General features: G+C 43.8%; 1 protein-coding gene across 7 annotated transcripts; it reads left to right on the top strand.

Annotated features, from left to right (window-relative positions):
- Positions 1–27,418, top strand: grhl1 (grainyhead-like transcription factor 1). 7 transcript variants are annotated; one of them, XM_029713910.1, is made up of 15 exons: positions 1–1,447; positions 3,877–4,063; positions 4,479–4,558; positions 4,816–5,185; positions 5,712–5,794; positions 6,169–6,325; positions 6,577–6,688; positions 8,232–8,326; positions 13,118–13,328; positions 15,049–15,176; positions 21,249–21,277; positions 21,474–21,565; positions 23,907–23,992; positions 25,386–25,450; positions 25,631–27,418. In XM_029713910.1, exons 1-15 carry the CDS (start codon positions 1,428–1,430, stop codon positions 25,743–25,745), a joined length of 1,830 nt encoding a protein of 609 aa, XP_029569770.1. In that variant the 5' UTR covers positions 1–1,427; the 3' UTR covers positions 25,746–27,418. The 7 variants fall into 7 exon arrangements, with proteins under 7 accessions (XP_029569770.1, XP_029569772.1, XP_029569771.1 ...); XM_029713912.1 differs by having other exon boundaries at positions 2–1,447; positions 4,479–4,552; positions 21,477–21,565; XM_029713911.1 differs by having other exon boundaries at positions 2–1,447; positions 4,479–4,552.

The raw sequence follows: 27,418 nt of genomic DNA, 5'->3' as shown, positions 1-27,418 counted from the left end.
ATCTACGCTGATAGCATCTCTAAAGCCCCCTCAGACTAAGAAGAACTGCTGTTTATTTTCTCTCTGTGTTTCTTTTTAACTCTGATCTGCGTAAAAGCTGTGTATTGAAGATTAGGGGAGAAATATGTTCTCAGTGTGGAATTCCATGTGAATGACGTACTGTATGGGGCCAACAGTGTAACTAGTTGTCACGTTATAAAGGCAAACTACAATTCATTCATTTATTATTCACAAATGGATTGGTGGCAACATGTTACATTTCATTGCTCTGTGTAATATCAGGAGTAAATAGGCCATAAAATAATAATATAATAACGACCAAAGTAACTACCTTTTATTATTATGACAGTGGTAAATGCAAGAGTTGTTTTGTTGTTTATAAATTACAATGTTGGGCTTTTCTCTCAAACAAATTCCATTTCCAATTGGGTGTCATGTAATTGCTAATATCCAGTGCTTGGGCAAGAGCTCACTGGAACTGAGTATCCGACCGCACCTCTACTACCTGAGTTCCTGCACCTCCAATAGAATATTAGCTCAAAAGTATTGTGGAATTCCTGCACCTAAATATAAACAATACCAGCACCCAAAATGAGTACTTACACCCATTTCAGTCCAAGTCAAGCGTTACTAATATCCCATCAGGTAGCCTTGAGGTTAGAGCGTTGGGCCAGTAACCTGAAAGGTTGCAGGTTTGTATACCAGAGCCGACAAGGTAAAAAAATACAAATCTGTCTCTGTGCACCTTGAGCAAGGCATTTAACGTAACCCCATTGGTGTCTCTGGGAGAGTTGGGATATGTAAAAAAAAAAACGTGTGTGTAACAGGACAAATATAAGCAGCCCCAAAATTATTATAGTATTATCACTCTACAAGCCTTTGGTGAGCTTGACCACAGGCACTCTGATATGCCTTTTAAGTTGCCTGCTGTTAGCTAAAGCAATCAACCACTTTACACAAGTGAGATCTAATTAAGTGCAGACTCTGGTTGCGTTATCTAAAGTCAACATGTATGCAAACTAGAATTGAGCATTTTCTTATCCTAAAATAGTACAAATTGTGATAGATAGTATAGGCTACAATAAAAGCACTGCATTGTGGGTCACCTTTAATTCTGTCACTTTCTGTGTCCCTCTCCTCCTCATGGTCTTCCTCTCTTAATGAACCAAGCCCACAGGTAGAGCAACACGTTATTGAGTATTGGGCTCCACCCCTTACCGCGTTGTAATCCAATCCGATGCCCTGTCACAGGTAAAACCGGGCTCATATTCTCACACTATACCCCAAAAGCGAGAAAAGCCGACAAAACCCGTTCGAGACACTTTTGCTTGTGGCCCTCATCCCAAGTCGCAATTGAGTTTTTCCTGCGGAAAGAAGACGGATCGGATTTACAGTACTAACTAGAAAGTCCAGTTCCACCAAACGAGATGTCACAGGAGCATGACAAGTAAGTGTTTTTCAATCACGACTGGAAGTCCGGCAGAACCAACGTGTTGAACTCACACAGCGTTCTCTGCTTTGGTGCAATAATGACCCGTCGATATTTGACTGTTTTTTTTTAGGGGGTTTTACCTGGTGCAGGTGGATTCGAATAGAGTTCCCCGGAGTGTGGGAAAGTTAACTTTTTGCCTGTCTGCCAAAACGAGTATGATTCAGTATCTGTATTTATCGTGCTTGGGATCCGTGAGAGCGCCATTGAGAGCTTACAAGCAGTTTCACTTGTCGTGTTCCAGCCTGTACGGCACAGGTGTACTGTATCTCCACCTGTCGTGCTCGTTCAGGCGCCTGTTCCCGAGCAACCTTCTGCGGTTCCGTGTGTGTTATTGATGTGCGGTTCATTATTTGATTATATGGTTCGACTTTCAATTGTAAGAAATTCGTCTTAATAATACCCCTGGAGGTGTTTGATTTGGCTTTACCTTAGCGAGGCATACGTTTTACCTATTGTTTTAGGCTACTTTGTTGAAGTTGAGGCATTATGCATGTGTTTTCCTATTTATTTTAGGTTTGAAATGCATTGTGATTCCTAATCCATGCTTGTAATGGCATTTCTAATCGGAAATGACATTTGAATTAAAAACTAAAAATATGAATAATTATTTGTATAATATATTTTTTAAATCTTTGCTCAAATGTGGATGTATTTTGTCTGAGGGCAATGACAATGAGACTGTTGACTCCAGTGAAATCGTACACCTGTTAGGCGTTGGCCACTATAGTCAAAGGAACAATGTAAGCAAGCTTTCTCCCCGCTGTATTGCAGACAGACATACAGTCACTGGACGAATCATTTATTTTGACAGAATTATTTCGTTGATTTGAGATAGTGAATGTATATATATATATAAGGTATTTTGATATTCACAAACAGGCCATTGTTGAAAAGTGGGAGGGGGGTAGGCCTATAAATATGTTTTTAATGTAATTCCACATTTAAAATGTGTAATTTAGGCCAGTTTATTTCCTGGGACATCCAAATGCGGTGTGAGAGGGAATTGGGCTTCCTCTTCAACCTTTCTGGAAAAGCAATGTAGACAACGCTATTTATCCAGTGTCCAATTCAAGAATTTTTTCCCCAAGTATAAAAACGCTCATGCTGCTTTGTTTTAACAATGTAACGTTATTGCGTATCCTATCAATTATATTGCAAGTTAATAGCGAATCTATCGGGCTGCATATCACTAACGCCTCAATTTTACCAGGGAAACAGTTCGTGAATGAAACAATTAGATATTGGATTATTAATAATACATTGACCTTGACCAGCCAGAATAAAAGCATTTGCTGTAGCAACTAGGAGAAGCGCTCATGTGAATTGAAGATAAGACACCTATAGCTTTTCTATCTCACACTAGCCTTTATTTTATATGATCGTAGGATACATTTTGTTTGTAGATATATTTAATGAAAGAAAGAAAGAAAGAAAAATATGCCTAGTGTAGCCTTTAGGTCTGAGAAGTCGTCTTTGTTTGCACTTTCAATGTTGTTCCCACATCCCACTTGAAAGATGTAGGGTTCTGTTTGTGACTGTAAAATAATGCAGCTATAAATAAAACGACTGATTTAATTGTGTGATCATGTCGTATAACACATACTGTACTATTCCAAGTTTGGCCTTCGCCCCCCCCCCCTTCCACTAGCCCCCTCACTAAATGCCAGAAGAAGGTGTAGCCATGTCTTGTTCCTCTTAGATCCTGACAGTCTGATTTAGAGGATGCATAACTTGCTTTCTATGGGAGTGTATTCAGTTAAGGTTGGTGTGATGATGATGATGAGGATGACGATGACGGCGGCGATAAATGTTCTCAAACAGGTTCTCTAAAAATGAAACAACAACTCTGTCTGGTGAACCCTGGAATGTTGCACTGGATCCTTCTGTGTAGATAACACACAGTGTAACCAATAGGAAACGCTTAACGGCAGACGGATAACTAACAGGAAACTGGAAACTGTTGATCATCACGAGCTGTCACACTGGAAGAGCCAGTAGAGAGTCTTTTCTCTGAGACGCCGTCATCTCACAAGTTGCTGAGATTTGTTGCACGATCGCCTTGCTTGTACAACCGGTCTGGAAGATAAAGTGTGACGTTGTTGATCTCTCCGACCTGTTAGTCGGTTGTGAACAAGGCATTGATTGTTGCTCTGGCTGCCTGTTGATTTGCGTGCTGTCAGTCTGGCGTATGTCTGACGTCTGAAAGGACCAGGTAGAGAAACGGGGCCCTGTTAACTACACATAACTCAGTCCATCTTTAATGTGCAGCTTGTTATTATGATCATCATGCAGCTCCTGGTTTTGACATGTACTGTGTGTAGCACGTGAGTTGCTTTCTCCCGTTTTACATTGTGACGGCACTCCTCCTTAACCTCCCCCTCCAGTAAGAGGGCAGTCCTGGTGCTGCAGAATGAGCCCAGCTACGGTCAGCGGCGGCCATTCACCAACGAGGACGAGGCGTGGAAGTCGTTCCTGGAGAACCCCCTGACGGCCGCCACCAAGGCCATGATGAGCATCAACGGGGACGAAGACAGCGCCGCAGCCCTGGGCCTGCTCTACGACTACTACAAGGTAACATAGAAGTGACAGAACCAATGCTGGTTATTACCGGTACAGGTACTGTGTTCCCTCACAGGTGTCGTGACACTCCGGTAAAAGGTTTATGGCTGCACTGTAATTGATTATTATCAATTGATTATTAAAAGCAGCACAGCCACAAATAAGCCCCCTACTTGGCAAGCATCAAAATGACAATCGCACAATTCGAACCAATGTGTTTTTATTAATGATTTATAAATCCACATCCACTAGTACGGTCTATAAACTAAACGACTGAAGTAGCTTCACTTAAGACCTGTGTCTTCCAGACTTCATTTGTGAAGCGGCCACAGCACAGACTGGTTGTCGATTAGTTTTCCATGTAGACAGAGTTGGTTCTTTTGGATGTGGTCAAACTCACAGTGGCTGTGTTTACCTTCCCATGCAGGTTCCCCGGGAGAAGAGAACAATATCTCAGACCAAGACAGACTCACTGGGCTCTGATGTAGATCCCAACAAAAGGTACATGTAGGTATAACATCCTTTTTACAAACCAGAATTTGCCATCGTGATGCATTGTTTTGATTCTGTGTGTGTGTGTGTGTGTGTGTGTGTGTGTGTGTGTGTGTGTGTGTGTGTGTGTGTGTATTTGGATGGATGGAAGTGAGCGCGTTACCTACACCCCACCTTGCCACCACACTGTCTATGGTCCTTATTTCATATTAAACCACTGACATTTTACCTGCCCTGTTTTTTAATTGTTATTTTTAATTGTTTTTGCTCAGGCACTTGATGGCCCCCCTGCAAGAGGCTTCAATGGCATCAGCGGAGAGCAGGATCCAGGTTTTGAAGGGCCCCTTTAACATTCTCCTGCCCAACCAGCTGCATGGCCAGGACAACAAGAGGGGAGTCCCTTTCCCCTCCCCGGACACCACTGTCACCGTCTCCATCGCCACCGTCCCCAACTACCCCAACATCAAGATGGAGGGGTCCTCCAATGGCTTCTCTGTCACAGTCCCCAACCACTGCTCCGAGTCCGACAGCCACACGGTGGAGTTCGCTCGGCAGCTCACCCACAGCCAGTTCAGCCCCAGCACCCAGACACGCACCCCCGACTCCACCTTCCCAGAGAACTATAAGGACAGTTCCCAAGAGGTGTGTGTACACATACACAACAACAAGAAACCAATCTTCACAAATCTAAACCCCCCCCACCCCTCCCCCACGTTCAGATATCTCTCCCTCTCTCCCGCCAGACAATACCCCTTTTACCTGAGCCTCTAGAGCCTACAACGGTGGGTCTCAGCCCTCCCTGTTTTATTTGAACATGCCAAAATAGCGGACCAGCGTGTTATTATGCCATTGTCTCGCCCACACAATAAAGTGCTGTACTATTTCCCCCCTACAATAGCCCAAGCCCTTTCTATCTCCTCTCCTCTCTCTCTCTTTCTCTATTTAACCTGGAGGGGGATTACCTTGGAAAGGGATAACCCAACACAAACCCCTTCACACAGGGAGGGAGGGATTGGAAGGGAAGTGGTTTGTTTCCCCTTCACTAAAAAAGAGAGAGAGAGAGAGCTCCCTAGACTCCCTTTAACCCCTGAAAGCACTAGCTACAGCCTCGTCATGGATGCTTGTCTAAATCCAGCCCCTCTCCTTCTCTCCTCTTTGTGTTCTGCAGGTGTTCTCCTTCCCAGGGGATCTCCAGTTACGCCTGGCCTCCATCGCGCCGGAGGAATACGGCGCTTTTGACACCGTGCCGGGGTAAGCCCGCTGGCCGCCCGCCGTCGCCATTTAGGCCCTGATAGAAGACTCCCGAGAATAGCCTCATTCACTACAGTTACCTGGGAGTCACCAGATTCCCTCAGTGTAAAAGGCACAATGCCAAACCCAATGTTAACAGGGCCTCTGTGACACTATGAGGATTTGGTCAACGGGAAGGGCTTGATGAGTGTGGCCTTAATGTGTAGGCCTACCCTTTCCCTAGCCTGAAATCCAGACCTGCTTTGTGCCAAACATATGACACAGAGTACAGGTAGTGGAATGTCGGCAAAAAAACGGGTCTGGATTTCAGGCTACTCTTTCCCTAAAGGAAAATACAAATGTACTATTGTAACCAATACTCATTTTTCTATTAGGAATAATTTTGAGTACACCGTGGATGCTTCCAAGTCGCTGCGTCAGAAGACGGGTGACGGCACCATGACGTACCTGAACAAGGGTCAGTTCTACCCCATCAGCCTCAGGGAGATAGACAACAGCAAGGTGCTCCACCACCCCATCAGCAAAGTCAGGGTAAGACCACACCACCAAGCTAGCTAGTCTAGCCTCATTGTTCAAGTACCAATACACGACACGAGTAGGTCTCATGTAAAAGATACCTCTGGCGAAAAGTTAGACAGAATAAACAGAGAAATCTTGGGCTTAGTTGGGAGCTCTTATGCTAATAGTAGCGTTTAGCTACTAACCGGTCTGATCTCGTTACATTGAACGTGTCAGTTGAGCGAAGATGTTTGATGGCTCTGGGATTGTGTGCTCCGTTTTAGAGTGTGGTGATGGTGGTGTTCGGGGAAGAGAAGTGCAGAGACGACCAGCTGAAGCACTGGAAGTACTGGCACTCCAGACAGCACACAGCCAAACAGAGGTGTCTTGATATTGGTAAGAGCCCATGCTACTGTAGTCTACATCACGCAAATCTCCACAAGAACTCTTAAAGGGAAGTTTAAAGGCCTAGCGAATACATTAAAGGCCAGATTTACGGTGCGAAGCACAAGTTGCTACATGTTTTCAAAGAAAAGCAAAAAAAAAACTGGCTAAACCATGAATTGCTTTACCCTTAAAGATTGTTCATGAACCTGTTTTTATTACCACTGGGAAATAACAGGTGCAAAATTCACATTACAAATGCTTTTTAAATCAGGCCCGTAGTTTCTTATGTCACATGAAGTACTGCCTGAATGGTAATGAAGGCATTAGATCATATCTACCTGACACTCTTACCATACGAACCTGCACTGCCACTGGTGTGATTCACTGTTGTTCCCTGACTTGTTGTGCAACCATCACCCTCCATTTCCTCCCTCCTGTCACATGCTGTCTCTGTCTCAGCTCAAGGAGAGGCAGCCAGCTCACCAAGGAGCGAGACAGACAGATCCACCCAATGTGGATAAACTGGGGCCTGTATTCAAAAAGTGTCTCAGAGTAGGAGTTCTGATCTAGGATCAGGTCCTCCCTAGTCCATATAATCGTAATCTTATTCATGAATAAGATTCTTTGACTCTTTATGAATACAGGCCATGTTCTCATTGGTTGAATCTTAACAAACCTCTTTAGAACAATACACCTGATTGGATGAGGGTGGGTGAGAGTGTGGCTGGAAATAGGACAAGGCCAGTTGCCCTGTTTGTTAATGATACCTGTGTAAACTGGGACCCATGGTGGCTCCCTGTCAGGACAATACAGCAACTTAATTATCTGGAGGTAGACTGATCAATCTTACTCTGCACGCACACACTGTGAAAAGAAAGGTTTGTTCTGCTTGACAGAGGAAAGTGCATTGTCTCACTTGCAGTCTGACTTTGATGGAAGGACTATGGGCGAAAGGTGACTGTTGATACTCTGCTTGCTTTGGATTAAAGCAGTCAGTCAGTCAGAAATGTAGAGGCGCCCTACTTAAACAGTGTGGTTTGTAGGATAGGGCTCTAGGCCAAGGTGTGAGTGTATTGGTGATTCCTATTAAGGAAGTTGGTTGGGATTGGTCAGAACGTAATGTTGGAGAACCAAGCACCTTGATTTCCTGTTTTCTTGTGTTATTTTGAAAACAATTCCGAATGACTTAGAAGTACGATATTTTTTTTTTATCCACACCTTTGAGGACAAAAAGCTTGTTTGTTTATCAAACAGCTAAGTTGTGGGTTGGGACTTCACCACGCTGGGAGCACATTTTTAGTAGTTGTATCTAAAACAAGCTACTGACCTGCGCTTCATTCTTATGCAATGCTCCTAAGACAATGAAATCAACCATATCCTTAAAATACTGCCATCCTTCCCCCAATAAAATATCAGAAGTCTCCTTCCACCTCTCCATACATCAACTTAGCCAACTTAGTTGCATAACTTAGCCACAACTGCAGCCCTTTTTCATTAAAAGTCTAATGTCAATGCTAACAGTACAGTCCATTATGTGTCCTGTGCTTCCTAGCTGACTACAAGGAGAGCTTCAACACCATCAGCAACATTGAGGAGATCTCCTACAACGCCATATCCTTCACCTGGGACATCAACGAGGAGGCTAAGGTGAGATACAGGAAATGCGAGGAAAAAGGGTAAAGGGAGTTGGAGAGAAAGTTGTAGGTCAACTTGTTTTACCTTAGAAACAGATCAAATCAAATGAAATTAGTATTGGTCGCATACACATATTTAGCAGATGTTATTGCGGGTGTAGCAAAATGCTTGTGTTCCTAGCTCCAACAGTGCAGTAATATCTAACACACACATCTAAAAGTAAAAGAATGGAATTAAGAAATATAGAAATATTAGGACGATCAATGTCGGAGTCCGGATTTTATATATATATATATATATATATATATATATACACACACACACACACACACACACATATATACACACACACACACACATATATATACACACACACACACACACACACACACACACACACACACACACGTGTGTGTGTATGTACAGTTGTAGTCGGTAGTTTACATACACCTTAGCCAAATACATTTCAACTCAGTTTTTCACAATTCCTACATTTAATCCTAGAAAGAATTCCCTGTTTTAGGTCAGTTAGGATCACCACTTTATTTTAAGAATGATTAAATGTCAGAATAATAGTAGAGAATTATTTCAGCTTTAATTTCTTTCATCACATTCCCAGTTGGTCAGAAGTTTACATACACTCAATTAGTATTTGGTAGCATTGCCTTTAAATTGTTTAACTTGGGTCAAACGTGTTGGGTAGCCTTCCACAAGCTTCCCACAATAAGTTGGGTGAATTTTGGCCCATTCCTCCTGACAGAGCTGGTGTAACTGAGTCAGGTTTGTAGGCCTCCTTGCTCGCACACGCTTTTTCAGTTTTGCCCACACATTTTTTATGGGATTGAGGTCAGGGCTTTGTGATGGGCACTCCAATACCTTGACTTTGATGTCCTTAAGCCATTTTGCCACAACTTTGGAAGTATGCTTTGGGTCATTGTCCATTTGGAAGACCCATTTGCGACCAAGCTTTAACTTCCTGACTGATTTCTTGAGATGTTGCTTCAATATATCCACATAGTTTTCCTCCCTCATGATGCCATCTATTTTGTGAAGTGCACCAGTCCCTCCTGCAGCAAAGCACCCCCACAACATGATGCTGCCACCCCTGTGCTTCACGGTTGGGATGGTGTTCTTCGGCTTGCAAGCCTCCCCCTTTTTCCTCCAAACATAACAATGGTCATTATGGCCAAACAGTTCTATTTTTGTTTCATCAGACCAGAGGACATTTCTCCAAAAAGTACGATCTTTGTCCCCATGTGCAGTTGCAAACCGTAGTCTGTCTTTTTTATGGCGGTTTTTGAGCAGTGGCTTCTTCCTTGCTGAGTGGCTTTTCAGGTTATGTTGATATAGGACTTGTTTTACTGTGGCTATAGATACTTTTGTACCTGTTTCCTCCAGCATCTTCACAAGGTCCTTTGCTGTTGTTCTGGGATTGATTTGCACTTTTCACACCAAAGTACGTTCACCTGTACTGACCTCACCTTCTGGGTGATAGCAAGGTGAACAGGCTGTGGCTCGGGTGGTTGAGGTCCTTAATGATGTTCTTGGCCTTCCTGTACCACCGGGTGCTATAGATGTCCTGGAGGGCAGGCAGTGTGCCCCGGTGATGTGCTGGGCAGACCGCACCACCCTCTGGAGAGCCCTGCGGACGGTGCAGTTGCCTTACCGGGCGGTGATACAGCCCAACAGGATGCTCTCAATGGTGTATCTGTAAAAGTTTGTGAGGGTCTAAGGGTCCAAGCCTAATTTTTTTCAGCCTCCTGAGGTTGAAGAGGTGCTGTTGCGCCTTCTTCACCACACTGTGTGGGTGGACCATTTCAGATTGTCAGTGATGTGTACGCTGAGGAACCTGAAGCGTTCCATCTTCTCCACGGCGGCCCTGTCAATGTGGATAGGGGCGTGCTCCCTTTGCGGTCTCCTGAAGTCCACGAACAGATCCTTCATTTTGTTGACATTGAGGGAGAGGTTATTTATCTGGCACCACTCCACCAGGGCCCTCTTCTCCCTGTAGGCTATATCGTCGTCGTAGGTAATCAGGCCTACCACTGTTGTGTAGTCTGCAAACTTGATGATCGAGTTGGAGGTTTGTCATAGGTGAAGAGGGAGTGCAGGAGGGAGTTGCGCACGCACCCTTGTGGGGCTCCTGTGGTGGAGGTGTTGTTGCCTACCTTCACCACCTGGGGGCGGCCCGTCAGGAAGTCCAGGACCCAGTTGCACAGGGTGAGGTTCAAACCCAGGGCCTCGAGTTTAATGATGAGCTTGGTGGGTACTATGGTGTTGAAGGCTGAGCTGTAGTCAATGAACAGCATTCTTACATAGGTATTCCCCTTGTCGAGATGGGATAGGGCAGTGTGCAGTGCGATGGAAATTGCATAATCTGTGGATCTATTGGGGCATTATGACAAATTGCAGTGGGTCTAAGGTGTCGGGTAATGTGAAGGTGATATGATCCTTAACTTGCCTCTCAAAGCACTTCATGATGACGGAAGTGAGTGCTACGGGGCGATAGTCATTTAGTTCAGTTACCTTTGCTTTCTTGGGTACAGGAGCAATGGTGGACATCTTGAAGCAAGTAGGGACAGCAGACTGGGATAGGGAGAGATTGAATATGTTCGTAAACACTCCAGCCAGCTGTTCTGCGCATGCTCTGAGGACGCGGCTAGGGATTATGGGGAATGTGAGGACAGATCTTTGTCCTAGACAATGATGAGAAGTGTTTTTGAAGGATTAGGTGTAAACCTGATCACTACTTCCTTAATAAACCATAAACATTCTTTGTGACAGCGGCAGAAGACTCTTCCAAAAATAGACTGCATTTCCTTGATCTAAAGGTTAGGATGTGTCTTGGCCATCAAAGGTGTCAGGTGATTCGGACCAATTTGTCAAAAAGATATCGTCACATGCTTTGTCCTTTATTTTCTTCTAAATGCCCATTATGGAAGTGGTCCCTCGAGTTTTGATCGAAGAAAAATATATGTTTATTGTTCCTAAGGGAGTTGAGGGAGTTTTTCCTGTATGCTGGGTGCTTCGGTTGCATAGAGACCGTAGACACAGGTCGGAGGTAGTCTACAGCTACATAGGTAGGTGTTTGTCTGCCGTTGAGGCCACATTCTTGACTCGTTTTACCTGTCATCCCCATTGTTGAGCTGATGTGATGCGCATACAAGGGAGGCCTTAGGGGCTAAGCCGAGCCTAACAATGGGAGTTGGAATGAGGAAACACGGCAGGGGGGCAGAACTGGATTTGACAGCTAGCGATGGAATCCTGTCCGACCGGGTTCGAAGCAAGAGCAGTATTTCACTGTTCCTGACCAGTTTGTTTGGTTGTGAGGGATGGCGTCAACTGCCAACCTCCCGGAGGTTTTAGCTGGTGCTTTGTCTTCGTGTAGTGCTCGGACACTGCTACTGTTGATCGTTCGACCGTTAGACTGGGATGCTAACAGAATTAGGCCAACTAATAGACGGGCAGACGCGACAGTTCATCTATCCCTTCGATCCCCTGATGGAGACACACAGACAAACACACGCATAACCAGGATGTTGGGTCTTCTCGTCTCGTGACCCGAGGCCTGTGTCCATAGGATAGAGGATGTTCATCCTTGTGTGTGTGTACTGTGTATAATCACCTGTTTGTACTGTGTACAATCACCTTTGTGTACGCACCACACTGCCTGTTGGTAAGAGCCACAGATGAGCCAGGTGTAAGGTTTCGCACTAAGGATGATGTGTAAGACTGATAGGACACGTTTGATAGGACGCGTTTGTGTGTGTGTGTGTGTGCGCGTGCGCGAAAGACGCTTTACCTTCTCTCGCTGTGCCCTCTGGTGATTTGAAACGTAGGCACACACAGTTTACTTGGGGAGACGGAAGTGAAACAGAAGTAGGAGCAGCCTTTCCCAAATGTTCACACCCTTTGAGTTTCTTGATAGGACATACTCCTAGGATCGTGAGAATGGCTCATTATACGATGAGATCATCTTTACTGAAGATGTGTAATAGCAAAAACGTTGAAATGGAACATGTAGCTCATGAGACTATGTTGCGACAGACATGACTTTACATGAAGTCAAATAATGACTTACTACTTTGGTTAACCAGTCGGCTATTTGATTAAACCAAGCATCATATAGAAAACAAGTCAAAATCGGCTTAAAATGAACTACAAAATGTAGTTAATATATAGTTACTATGTGATTATAGAAATGAACAGTTGTAACTACATGATATCTGTGCAAACTTGAAGTTAAAATCTCTCAGTATAGTGGTTAGAATATTAAGTAAGCATATTGAAATAGTACTTTCTAAAGAAAGCGATGTATTGAAATTGCTTTCAGCAAACCTTGTTTTAGTAGTTGTCAGTAGAACTGAATCAACGTGTAATTACCACGGTCTGCCAACAGAGGGAGACACACACTAGTTCAGTGAAGACTGCACGTACATAAACAACGAACCAGACAAAGAGATACTATGCTCCTTAGAATTGAACGGGAGTGGAACCAGTGGGAATGCTCTCGAATAAATATGACCTCATTTACTGTGCATAGAACATCAATCATTAACAAAGAATACAATCCAATTTTCCCCATTTGCATTTTCTTCGATTTATTTTTTAGAAAACAATAAAAATCAGATTTTACACAGAATGAGCAGGGTCTAAAAGTGTAAGATACTGTACCATGCATTGTGCACAATCACTATGGTGTTTAACATAGTGAGGCAATGGTAACCCCCCCGAATTACCTGAATTACCCAACAACTAAAATGACCACTTAAAAACAACATCCTAAATCCTCCTCTTCCTCAGATCTTCATCTCGGTCAACTGCCTCAGCACAGACTTCTCCTCCCAGAAGGGGGTGAAGGGCCTTCCCCTGAACCTGCAGATAGACACCTATAGCTACAACAACCGCAGTAACAAGCCCATCCACCGAGCCTTCTGCCAGATCAAGGTGTTCTGTGACAAGGGAGCTGAGAGGAAGATCAGAGACGAGGAGAGGAAGCAGTCTCGTAGGAAGGGCAAGTGCACTGACCTCAGCGCCAGTATGGGAGCATGTGAGTGCCCACTGAGCATAGACTCACGTAGGCGCAAGCACACACGCACACACACATCAGCTTTTTGTGCATATGGAAAAGTATACATGGGACCAACACTTTACATGTTACATTTATATTTTTGTTCAGTGTTATAAACTCAGTAAAAAAAGAAATGTCCCTTTTTCAGGACCCTGTCTTTCATAGATAATTTGGAAAAATCCCAAAAACTTCACAGATCTTCATTGTAAAGGGTTTAAACACTGTTTCCCATGCTTGTTCAATGAACCATAAACAATGAATGAAAATGCACCTGTGGAACAGTCGTTAAGACACTAACAGCTTACAGACGGTAGGCAATTAAGGTCACAGTTATGAAAACTTAGGACACTAAAGAGGCCTTTCTACTGACTCTGGAAAAACACCAAAAGAAAGATGCCCAGGGTCCCTGCTCATCTGCGTGAACGTGCCTTAGGCATGCTGCAAGGAGGCATGAGGACTGCAGATGTGGCCAGGGCAATAAATTGCAATGTCCGTACTATGAGACGCCTAAGACAGCGCTACAGGGAGACGGGACGGACAGCTGATCGTCCTCGCAGTGGTAGACCACGTGTAACAACACCTGCACAGGATCGGTACATCCGAACATCACACCTGCGGGACAGGTACAGGACGGCAAAAACAACTGCCCGAGTTACACCAGGAACGCACAATCCCTCCATCAGTGCTCAGACTGTCCGCAATCGGCTGAGATAACCTGGACTGAGGGCTTGTAGGCCTGTTGTAAGGCAGGTCCTCACCAGACATCACCGGCAACAATGTCGCTATGGGCACAAACCCACCGTCGTTGGACCAGACAGGACTGGCAAAAAGTGCTCTTCACTGACGAGTCGCGGTTTTGCCTCACCAGGGGTGATGGTCGGATTTGCGTTTATCGTCGAAGGAATGAGCGTTACACCGAGGCCTGTACTCTGGAGCGGGATCGATTTGGAGGTGGAGGGTCCGTCATGGTCTGGGGTGGTGTGTTACAGCATCATCGGACTGAACTTGTTGTCATTGCAGGCAATCTCCACGCTGTGCGTTACAGGGAAGACATCCTCCTCCCTCATGTGGTACCCTTTCTGCAGGCTCATCCTGACATGACCCTCCAGCATGACAATGCCACCAGCCATACTGCTCGTTCTGTGCGTGATTTCGTGCAAGACAGGAATGACAGTGTTCTGCCCTGGCCAGCGAAGACCCCGGATTTCAATCCCATTGAGCACGTCTGGGACCTGTTTGATCGGAGGGTGAGGGATAGGGCCATTCCCCCCCAGAAATGTCCGGGAACTTGCAGGTGCCTTGGTGGAAGAGTGGGGTAACATCTCACAGCAATAACTGGCAAATCTGGTGCAGTCCATGAGGAGGAGATGCACTGCAGTACTTAATGCAGCTGGTGGCCACACCAGATACTGACTGTTATTTTTGATTTAGACTCCCCCTTTGTTCAGGGACACATTATTCAATTTCTGTTAGACACATGTCTGTGGAACTTGTTCAGATATTGTCTCAGTTGTTGAATCTTGTTATGTTCATACGAATATTTACACATGTTAAGTTTGCTGAAAATAAACGCAGTTGACAGTGAGAGGACGTTTCTTTTTTTGTTTATGACCTATTCTTGCAACAAGTCTCATCATTTGTCATTTTCGATTCCCCCCCACAGATGGTGATGTCAAAGTCCCTATCCTTCAGAAGCGTAATGATGTCACATCCTTCAAGATGATGACTGACTTTGAGACTCAGCCGGTTCTCTTCATCCCTGACATCCACTTCTCCAATGTCCAGCGCCATGTGAGTACCCCTATACACTGATCTATGGTCCGTCTTGCATTTGACCTTCTGTTGGTTAAGGTTAGGATTTGGGCAGGGTAAGCTGACCCTAGATATGTATCAAAAGGCAGCATCCTGGGCCAGGTCACTGAATGCAGGGTTATGCAAAGTATGCATACCACATAAATCATATTATGAAATGGTACCTGTAACATTCAAACTGATATTAAAACACTTTTGTTTTCCTGATGTACTGTAGGTGTGGTGATAAGGCTGTTATCAGATTAATTGGGACAAAATGATACACGCCAACCCTTTGTGCATTTACTTTGGGCTATATGTAGGCTGCATAAGTGGACCACACCAGCCATGCAATTAGAATACATCGTAGTTATAGAGTTGAAGTCAGAAGTTTACATACACTGAGGTTGGAGTCATTAAAACTTGTTTTTCAACCACTCCACAAATTTCTTGTTAACAAACTATAGTTTTGGCAAGTCGGTTAGGACATCTACTTTGTGCATGACACAAGTAATTTTTCCAACAATTGTTTACAGACAGATTACTTCACTTATAGTTCACTGTATCACAATTCCAGTGGGTCAGAAGTTTACATACACTAAGTTGACTCTACCATTAAACAGCATGGAAAATTCCAGAAAATTATGTAATGGCTTTAGAAGCTTCTGATAGGCTAGTTGACATCATTTGAGTCAATTGGAGGTGGACCTGTGGATGTATTTCAAGGCCTACCTTCAAACTCAGTGCCTCTTTGCTTGACATCATGGGAAAATCAAAGGAAATCAGCCACTACAAAAATATTGTAGACCTCCACAAGTCTGGTTCATCCTTGGGAGCAATTTCCAAATGCCTGAAGGTACCACGTTCATCTGTACAACCAATAGTACACATGTATAAACACCATGGGACCACGCAACTGTCATACCGCTCAGGAAGGAGACGCATTCTGTCTCCTAGAGATGAACGTACTTTGGTGCGAAAAGTGCAAATCAATCCCAGAACAACAGCAAAGGACCTTGTGAAGATGCTGGAGGAAACGGGTACAAAAGTATCTATATCCACAGTAAAACGAGTCCTATATCAACATAACCTGAAAGGCCGCTCAGCAAGGAAGAAGCCACTGCTCCAAAACCGCCATAAAAAAGCAAGACTAAGGTTTGCAACTGCACATGGGGACAAAGATCATACTTTTTGGAGAAATTCCCTCTGGTCTGATGAAACCAAAATACAACCGTTTGGCCATAATGACCATTGTTATGTTTGGAGGAAAAAGGGGGAGGCTTGCAAGCCGAAGAACAACATCCCAACCGTGAAGCACGGGGGTGGCAGCATCATGTTGTGGGGGTGCTTTGATGCAGGAGGGACTGGTGCACTTCACAAAATAGATGGCATCATGAGGGAGGAAAATTATGTGGATATATTGCAGCAACATCTCAAGACATCAGTCAGGAAGTTAAAGCTTAGTCGCAAATGGGTCTTCCAAATGGACAATGACCCCAAGCATACTTCCAAAGTTGTGGCAAAATGGCTTAAGGACAACAAAGTCAAGGTATTGGAGTGGCTATCACAAAGCCCTGACTTCAATCCTATAGAAAAGTTGTCGGCAGAACTGAAAAAGCGTGTGTGAGCAAGGAGGCCTACAAACCTGACTCAGTTACACCAGCTCTGTCAGGAGGAATGGGCCAAAATTCACCCAATTTATTGTGGGAAGCTTGTGGAAGGCTACCCAACACGTTTGACCCAAGTTAAACAATTTAAAGGCAATGCTACCAAATACTAATTGAGTGTATGTAAACTTCTGACCCACTGGAAATGTGATGAAAGAAATGAAAGCTGAAATAAATCATTCTCTCTACTATTATTCTGACATTTCACATTCTTAAAATAAAGTGGTGATCCTAATTGACCTAAAATAGGGAATTTTTACTAGGATTAAATGTCAGGAATTGTGAAAAACTGAGTTTACATGCACCTTAGCCAAATACATTTAAACTTCCGACTTCAACTGTACCTATATAATTGCTGTGCAAGGTAGAATTTACTATAGAGTACCGATAAAATGGGGGCTCCTGAGTGGTGCAGCTGTCTTAGGCACTACATCTCAGTGCTAGAGGTGTCACTACAGACACCCTGGTTCGAATCCAGGCTGTATCACAACCGGCCGTGATTGGGAGTCCCATAGGGCGGCGCACAATTGGCCCATCGTCATCCGGGTTTGGCCGGTGTAGGCCGTCATTGTAAATAAGAATTTGTTCTTAACCAACTTGTCTAGTTAATTTAAGGTTAAATAAATTATACTGTAATTGGTGCAGATTCAATGATACTCAATCTTATCAAATGCCATTTAAATGCTACTCCCACCAGCCCCTGACTACCAAAGAGTCCAAACCACCTCCTCAATGTTTCCTTCAGACTTCTAAGAGCCCCTCATTCTGACATTCCTTCACTAAATACCAGGTGTTCTTTAGTGGCTGGATATCCCCCTAAGGCTATCTTACTTTAGAGTGTAGAGTCTCTGCCTATGCATTGTTAAAAGTCCAAGCCCTGAATACCATTGATGTCCCAGGGGATCTGCTGTGCATTATGGGGGGATCAGGGTTGCGTTATTCCAGAAACTTTCACAGAAATACTGGTTGAATACAGAAATACTGGTTGAAGTTCCAGACGACTTGAACATTTTGGGAAAGTTGATGGACTTTTGTAACCCTGTAGGGGAATGTGTTATGTCTGTGCTGTTTTGTGACCCTGCATACCCAGCGCTCCTCCTATCGGTCACTCCTCCCCAGCTGATTGGGTCAGGGTGGCAGTCAGAAGACATATTCCAGACACCACACTGGTACTTAGCAGGGTTTAAAACCCCATTTCCCCCCCCCCCCCCCCAATCGTTTCTTCTGAACGGAACCATTCTTTTTTTGGTTACGTTCCACTGTTTCGACCAGCAAAACAAAGTTCTGAACCGGTTCATAAACCCCAAAATAGTAGCTGTTCCTTTTTAAACCCCTGAAATCAAATAATTTTTACATTTAGCTCGACAATAAATGACTTCACCAATCAGTGTGGATAGAGCAGCTTGCTATGGAGTGGGTAAGCTATTTACATGCATTGGACAGACGAGTGTAGATCGCAAGATGCAACTGAAATTTTGCAGGTTGGGAGAGAGTGAGAGAGGATAGAGGAGGAGGCTTGGCTTGAAGCGCTGGGCATCTTGTTGTTGTGACATGCGTTATCTGAATTAGGCCCAAAGAATTATACCTACGGGGGAACCGCTTATATGAAGGAACTTTGAATGTCTTTGAACTTCAGAGAGTTGACTTAACGTTGGACCAGCTAGCTAGTTAACAAGCTTGTGTGTGCAGAGCGGCGCTAGAATTCAAATAAAAACACGTCTTACCTTTTTGTAGTTAATAAATCCAATGTGAAACTTGATAACTATAGTATCCTTAGCTAGTATTGAAAAGGTTAATCCATCTTTCCATAATAAAAAATCTCTCTCCCTAATTTCTGAATTACGCTTGTAAAGTCAGTAGGCTACTAGACACACACACACACTGGCAAAGATTTTCAGCTGGCAGGCAGGCAGACACTGGAATACATTTCTGAGTGACAGAGTGAGGGCTTTGCATAGGCGATTTGTTGTGGGGTTTTTTTTGGTTTTTTTGTGGGACTGGAAAAAAATTCCCAGAACCTAAAATAACGTTATTAACCGGTTCCCATGCTTTTAAAATAACGGTTCTGTTCCGGCACAGCATAGATCATTTTCATTTGCGGTTCTGATTCTGTTCCCCAAATGTTTGTTATTTTCCTGTTTTTGGTTCTGTTCCCTGAACCAGTTCCAACCCCTGGTAGTTAGTGAGACTTGTTTCTCTCTCGGGGCTGTAGATGAGATCACCATGGACAAGTAGCTGTTCCTGCTTAAGAGCCTATTAGAGAGAAGAGAGTATTTGAATCTGGTGCCTGGCCAATGTCATTGTCACTTTGCCAGGCCACTCCTGCCATGTTAACACAGTATGAGATCCCTATGAGGTGCACTACTTTTGACCAGAGCCCTATGGGCCTTAGTAGAAAGAAGTGCATCTATTCCCTATATAGTACACTACATTTGGTCAAAAGAAGTGCACTATATAGGCTATAGGGTGCCGTTTCAGATGCTGCCATAGTTTGTTTTGGTTGATTTAAGGTAAGATGTGGGTCACATCACATAGTTCCTGGTGGGTAAACAGTTTCACAACTCCGGACAAGGTGACCTCAAGGCAATCAAAACTCACAGGATAGCCTTGCCAATTGGCCAGGACTTTGTAATCCTGTAATATAATGGGATCAGGGGTTATACAGACTGGGACTTTCCAGTGTGTTCTGATAGGGGCGAGTTAGCCTTGGGATTGGCTGATGTGTGTGTTTATGTGCTAAAGATCTTACATGGTGTTTCAACGAACCAACACATGTTTGGAATCACTCTTATGCATCTGTAGCTGATTTAAAAAAAATATATATATATATATATATATACTTTCAACATTAATTTATTATTTTAAGCCCAGTGCTCTTTGAATAAATAATGCAAACCTTATCCCCCATAATGCACAGCAGATCCCCGGGACATCAATGGTATTTATATGTCTACAGTAGACTGCACCTGTGACTTGGTTTGATGCCAAGGTGAGAAGAGACAGAGGGTAGTGTAGCTCTGTCTGTATGCGTGTGGTATGTCAGGTCTCTCATCATTACCCAACAGCACACCTCTAGCAGTGCTCCCTGCAGCGTGACATCACATGGCCCTCAGCTTGGATGCAGGAAGCCTAGAGTGAAGCATATTGCCTCTATTTTTAGAGAAAAGAAGTCCATCTAACATGTTTTCAGGTGTGTTGAGACCAAACGTTCCAGGGCCCTGTTTGAACACTATGAATGGGTTCTTCCTTCCTTCCTGCTGTGAGGTCATCAGAAATCAGACCAAATTGGTCAAAGCCACATTTTTGATTTCACTTATTCAACCTCAATAGATCACTGATATCTCAAGGAAATTGGTAAGGAAGGATGCTTTAGTATATAACAGGGCCCAAGTCATTGCAAAGCTCTGAGAATGTTGTCTGTAAAGTGGGTCTGGTGCCAACATTGATGATCAGGATAGACAGTTGTTTTGCTGAACCCATATGGCTCTGTGGAACGTTAACTTTGACTACCCCCTGTTGGCTACAGTGGCACCAGGGTCTTGTTCATTAGGTTTAAATGTTTGGAAACATTATTGCAACAGAAAACTAAATCTGTGTTTTTCATTGGTAGTGTTCCCTCCCTGTTTCAGTCCGTTTGTTGCCTAATGAACATGACCCAGCTCAATGAGTTCGCTGGTTTCTGGGCCACATGGCGCTGCTGAGTGGACTGAGCTGAAAATAAACCTTTCCTGTTTACTTTTCTCATCCAGCCTGGAGGGAAAACATTTATTTTGGTGCACAATTGGCAGTTGGATCCAAATTAGCAACCCAGTAAACCTCCAGCACTTGTATCTGTTACTGATTAGCAGGGTGACTGGGTTTCCTCTGAGAATACCCTACCTTGATTTAGCTCTGGTCCGGGTCCGAGTAGTGTGCGTTGCTCCACACCATAGTAGAGGAGTGCACAATAACAACCTGGACCAGAGCTAATATTGATTATAGCACAAGTTGCCGGGTTTATGTCGGGTTCAGAGAGATATCACTCCTCTTGTGCTGCAATAATGGCCTTCGTTAGGACTGAACAAGAAAATCCTAAAAGTGTGACTCAAAATACTGTAAGTATAGTATATCCAAAACAGTCATTAAATTTGATTGACGAGTTCCCCAAGGATTGTTTTCACTGCCCACAAAATCCAATCAACCTATAGTCTTGCACTTATTTCCTAATGCGGTCCATATCAGATAAAATAAAACCCCTATTTGATATGTAGGAATGTGTGTTTTCACCCTTGACCCATATCACTAACTTCCCTTTCTTACTCTCTTCTCTCCCTCTTTCTTGCTCTCTTTTTTTCCTTTCTCTCCCTCTCTTCTCTTTCTCTCCCTCTCTTCTCTTTCTCTCTCCTCTCTTTCTCTCTCCATGCAGCCCTTCTCACAAGAAGATGGAGAGGAAAGGTGAGTTCCTGGAAACAATAATTTGACACTCGTTTGTCTGTGATTTTGATTTAAGGAAAACGGCTGGAGAAAATAAAGACAGTATGGCTTAGGACCTTCCTGCTACTTCTCTGGGAGAGGGTCTCACAGGCTTAACGGGTGGGTGGGTGGGTGTGTGTGTGAACGCTCTAAGCCAACTTGTCGTGTGTGTCCGTAGCAGCTCGGGCATGAAGAAATTACCCTACGCCAACGAGGATGAGTTCGGTTCCCCTCCCAATAAGCTGGCCAGAATAGACGAGCCCAAGAAAGGTATGATGTGTGGTGTTTGTCTTCTATTTGAGTCGTGTGTGTGTGTGTGTGTGTGTGTGTCCACCAATACACTGTGTATGCACTACTGATAAGGTGTTTCACACTCACTTACCATCCTCCCTGGTATGAGACCAGAGAGAGGGGGAGGTATGCTGAGGGAGGGTTGTGTTATTGTGTGTGTGTTTTTGTGAATGTTATGGCTTGCTCCCTGAAGGCCACCTACCCTCCTTAAAAATCACTTCCCGTAGATAGATCACATGACTCATTAAGGCATCCGCATGCTTCTCAGCCCAAACAGTTCGGTAGAGTTCATGCATATATTATGACAACATTTTGTGACATTTTTGTTCGTTTTGGACTTTTTCTATGCCTCTTTTTCGGTGATTGGTCAACAGTAGAGATTCTTCAGTAAAGTCTTTGTCATTCAACGAGACACGACTCGTTTTCATGCACATTTTTTCATTGGGGAAGTACTGCGCCAAACATCTTAGTTAGATGTAAAATTGCGTGACTAAGATCTCCTCTGTAAAAATGCACGACAGATTTCTTGAGTTATCTTTGATTAATTCAGACTATTTTGAGGAAGTGTATACTGACTACGGCATCTCAAAATGGACAAACGGTACTATTGACGCTTTTCTTCTCGCTTTTCAAGCGAAGATATTTTAAGCGAGCACAGAGCACAGTTGTTCGGCTAGGCACCAGCGAAACTGAAGCATGCTGACGCCTTTTCACCCAGTCTCTGAAACACACACATGCTGTATTCCCCAATCTCCCGACGACACAACCCGATATCACTGTTCATTCTCACCTCTCACTCACAATTCACACACACAAGGACACACACTCTTCAACCTTTATCAGCATATGGACACGCATGCACGCACGCACACGCCTCTTTGCACACTGTTTGTATTGAGAAGCTTTTATCGAAAAGTATTTTTTTAATGTAGTAGGGGAAGCTTACTATAGCGAATGATGTCATAGTCACCATTGCAGAAACTTGAAGTCAGAAAACACACGGGCCAGGTCACCCCTGATACAAGTCAGTATTTGACGTCGGGAGATGACGTGGAAACCGGCAATTAGGGGCAACACTAAGTGTTGTTACCTTGAAGTAGGTTTCGGTTTTGCTAATGTCTTGTGGACGGGGATGGTGGATGGGTGTAAGCATCTGCCTCTGATTCCAAAAGTTGCTTTTGAGATTTTCGTTTTAAGCTTATCCTGAACCTTAACCATTCAGAGTTAATGCCTAACCTTAAGAATTTGCCGTTAATGTCTAAACTTAACCTTAACCTTTAAAAATTCAGAGTTAATGCCTAAACTTAATCTTAAACGCTTCGAAATTTGACGTTTGGAACATCTTTTGAAATTTGACGTTTGAGCAACATGGATGAACGTCTAATTCTGACGTGAGACTGTGAGAACTGGTTGACACACACACCCTTGGTCAAAATCCCCTTTATAGTCACTTGTACTAGGGCTGCCAAATTCCCTTTATCATAATTAGTGTCAGAAAATCAATAGATATATTTAGAGCACATCTATTCTGAGTATCATGTTGGAGTGAATGTGGGTGGACAGTGGGCAGCATGATGAGTGCCCAAGTGTCCTCCACGTGTGGGAAGTTACACTCCAGCCCTCCCTGAGCAGTGTGCTGCCTGGCTCAGGATGACAGACTGGGGCTGAGTTTGACTAGGCATCCTGCCAATGCTAACCCAGAGGTCTGGGAAGAGGCTGGGCAGACGACAAAATCTCTGGTCTAGAGAATGACTCGGTCTTCCCGGTAACAGAGGGACCAGAGCCTTGAGTTTGGCCACTTCCCAGACTGGAATGTCCTGGGCTTGGGCGACAGGGGCAGATGGTTGTTAGTTAATCGTTGTGGTTTGTGGGTGAGACTGCTGTGTGTGTGTAACAGGAGGAAGCGGTACTCGCTAGGAAACAGCGTGACGTCCGTTTCACGTATGCGTGTTCACGCGTGTGTGTGTGTGTTTGTGTGTGTGTGTGTGTGTGTGTGTGTGTGTGTGTGTGTGTGTGTGTGCGTGCGTGCGTATGTCCCAGATCTGATAGAACACTGTGTGAGGTATGAGTCACTTGAGACAGGGACATAGTGAGAATCTCAGTCCAAACTCACATAAAGGGCCTCACCACCAGTCAAGTCGCTTATCTTCAGCAAAACCGATATCTGACTCTGCCAACAAGCTCATGTGATTTGGGGATGTGTCCTGCTATGACTTTGGTTTTGTGAAACCTATCCCCATTCGAGTGTATCTGTGTGTATATATTTCTGTGTATTGTGTGATCAGTATGTCTCACTGTGCCCATCCTCTCGCCTCTGTAGTCCTGCTGTACGTGCGTAAGGATACCGATGAGGTGTTTGACGCTGTCATGCTGAAGAACCCCACACTGAAAGGCCTGGTGGAAGCTGTAAGTTTCTACGCAATACAACTAGAGCAGTCATAATATTATAGTAATAACACAGTAATATTGTCATTTAGCAGACAGTTTTGCCCTAAGTGCCTTACAGTTAATCGTCATTGTATATGGCCCGTGCAGGAATCAAACCCACAACCCTAGTGCAAAAACATGCTTTAAACAACTGCGGGTTCAGAACCACAATCCACTCAAGTTCATGAAACAGATCACTTTTACTCATAAAGTCAAACTTCACACCCACAGAACCACCATGATAGTGGCTTAGATATAGGGTTAGTCTGTCCCTAGTGGCATTTCATAGTGACAGTCATGGAGGGACACACAGGGAGACAGCCAGCCATATGGTGTCCGTTATGAGAGGCTGGTCACATCGCATCACTCCAGTGACACTAGTGTGGGTGGCTCTGTTTGTGTCACGGCTCATTCTGCCACACAAACTCCTCTCCCGTTTACCCTGCAATTACCCATGGCCGCTATCTATCTCTCTCAGCTTGATGATCCTAATTCAACCCAGCATCTCAGAGAGAGCGAGAGAGAAGACGCAACTCAACCTAGATGAAATGGAGGGTCGGATGGAGAAAGAGAGAGGGTGCTCAAGGAGGACCAAGGCATTGCCACGTGTAGGGTCCTCTGATTGGCTGTATAATCATTAAGCCTTCCCTTCAGGTGGGAGGCCGTGGTGGCTAGGGGGTCTGTCTGGTTAGGGGGTCTGTCTGGTTAGGGGGTCTGTCTGGTATAGTACACTAAGACAAAGGGTATAGGGGACATCCCTCAGCAGGGGCCACCAGGCTGTGGGGAACTCAATATGGGTCCACAACAGGCCAAATGAGTTGTGACAGGGCTGGGGGGCAAAGAGAGGCAAAGATACCATACATATGTCTTTTCCCATGTCTCTTCTCTTTCCTGGTTGAATTTTGCTTCTGTTAAGTGTTTCTGTCATTCAACCTGATTCATTTGTTTAAATAGTATATTTTCATAGGAGATGCAAAACAAAACATTATGGCATTGTAAAATGCCACCCCCAAGTCATTGAGTTGCGTTGTCAAGGAGTCATAGAGTTGCGTTGTCAAGGAGTCATAGAGTTGCGTTGTCATAGAGTTGCGTTGTCAAGGAGTCATAGAGTTGCGTTGTCAAGGAGTCATAGAGTTGCGTTGTAAAGGAGTCGGCGAGTTGCGTTGTAAAGGAGTCAGCGAGTTGCGTTTATAAATAATACAAATAAAGAAACAAGTATGCAACATAATGTTACTTCAATACAGCGCAAGCACCAGACCTGGGTTCAAATACTATTTCTAACATCTCAACCACCCTCACATACTGTACATGGTCTCTTCTTTCAAACAAGAGACTACTGGATAACAAGTCTTTGTTGCTCCGCTTCTTCTAGATATCAGAGAAATACAACGTGCCGCTCCAGAAAGTGGGGAAGGTCTACAAGAAATGCAAGAAAGGGTAAGTGGTTCACGTCCATGGTTAAGTCTATTTACCATGATTTTAAGATCCTTCTACAACAAGTCAAGGTAATATTTGTGGAGAATCAGGCTTTTTATGTATTACATAATAACCTTGGAAATAGACTGCCTAGACGCTCTCTTTCTGTGATCCTGACATCCCGATCTGTCCCTCTGTTAGGATTCTAGTCAACATGGATGACAACATTATCAAGCACTACTCCAACGAAGACACCTTCCAGATCACAGTGGAGGAGCTAGGGGGCGTGTACAAACTCACCCTGACTGAAATCTGATTGGCCCAAAGGGAGGGGTGGGGAGTGATTGACACTCTCACCGCCCAGTCCACAAAGAGTGTGGACATAGGGCAGCTTGTAAATGTAAAGACTTGTGGTTTACACATGGCCTTAGCCCAGTCACTGAACGGGAGCAGGATGTGTCTGACACTATTAGCAATATCTTAGGTCCACTAGCATCGTTCCAGATCTGTTGTTATCGGTCATGCCAATGATCATTGCAGTTGTTGAGACAGCAGAAACCGATCTGGGACAAGGCTTAACTGTCCACCTGTCTGGGAGACGGTGTTCTTTTGTTATCTGTAATGTCACTAAGCCAAGTTACAAAGCCACTGCTCTTATCTGATGACATTGTGTCGATGGCTTGATATAGACTTTTGATACATTTTTTTGTACCTTTTGTATATAAGAATCGAGTTTTAACAAGAAGCCCTCTTTGTTTTGTAATATATATATGTAAAGGCCATTTGAGAATCTTTGTTACACTATGTGCGGAGTATTTGTTGTGTGGCTGTAATACCTCACGCTATGCAGACAACTTTCTCTCTGTATCTTTGTATTGTACATGGAATACGTAAGAGAAACAGGCTAATAATGCACTGCTTTTTACATTAGCATTAGCATCATAGTAGTGGTTGGAGATGCATGCTATCCTTTAGCCTGGTCCCAGATCGGTTTGTGCTGTCTTGCCAATTCCTATGGTGATTGTCTTGCCAAACATAGCAAGATAAGTACAAACACAACTGGGACCAGGCTAGCTATCCTTATGCCTCAGACTGCATTGTCTCTGCCCCCGTGGAACTCAATATAGCACTGAAGATAGATCTTAATCGATTAAAGAGGATATTTAGCACACAAAGTAAGGATTGCAAACACGAATTGTATTGTAAATAGAGGGGGATGGTTGGCTCACTGTTGATACTAAACATCCTGGCAGTATTTAGTATGTATGTACACTCATTTTGGCAGTTGATATGATCTGTGTGTGTTGCTACTGTATGTGTTGGGTAAGAGCATGTACTGCATGTGGTTTTCACATGGATTTCTGAATAGAATCGAGAGCAGACATTTTCCCTTATACTGCTTTAGCATATGGCCTCTTCATAAGTATTACATGTTTTCTATTAAGTAGATGAAAAAAGTATCAACCATTCACTCACTCAGAAATGGCCTGAATAGATTGCAGACTCGCAACAAAATAGATTTGCGAATGTCTATTATGGCATAGAAAAGTCCAATAAGTCAGATAGTTAAGGTCAACCGCATTCAGATTGACAGATTCTCCCTATGTCTTTGTATCCACACATCATATACAGTAATAATGCGATAACATTACATTTGAAAATGTTTGAAAAAATGTGTCCTTGTGTACTGTAGAAGCTCCTTTTTGTACCAGAGTACTTCATGTGTATATATTTATTAAGAGAATGGGAAATGGGTTCTTTTGTACCGTACATATCAAACAGAATGTTACTATTATTCCTAATATGTTTTATTATGTTTGTTTTTGTATGAAATTATTCTAACATAGTATTTACAGTACATGTCAAGGGTAGGTTTAAATATTTGTACGTCTTTGTTTTTGAAATGTCTTTTCTCAGATGTTGGTAATATTCTCTCGTGTATATTATATAGTGTCCAACTGTCCAATAAAACTAGCTCCAGTAGCTATA

This window comes from Salmo trutta, chromosome 25, assembly GCF_901001165.1.
Source record: "Salmo trutta chromosome 25, fSalTru1.1, whole genome shotgun sequence".
NCBI lineage: Eukaryota > Metazoa > Chordata > Actinopteri > Salmoniformes > Salmonidae > Salmo > Salmo trutta.
Note: the sequence above shows the minus strand (reverse complement) of the source record. Positions and strands in the feature narration are given on the sequence as shown.

What these genes read in the sequence shown, in the direction of transcription:
- grhl1 (XM_029713907.1), top strand. Translation starts at nt 1,428, where the DNA reads ATGTCACAGGAGCATGACAA. An exon ending in TCTCCAATGTCCAGCGCCAT is followed by an intron (nt 15,177 to 21,248) that starts GTGAGTACCCCT and finishes CTCTCCATGCAG; the next exon opens with CCCTTCTCACAAGAAGATGG. An exon ending in TACAAGAAATGCAAGAAAGG is followed by an intron (nt 25,451 to 25,630) that starts GTAAGTGGTTCA and finishes TCCCTCTGTTAG; the next exon opens with GATTCTAGTCAACATGGATG.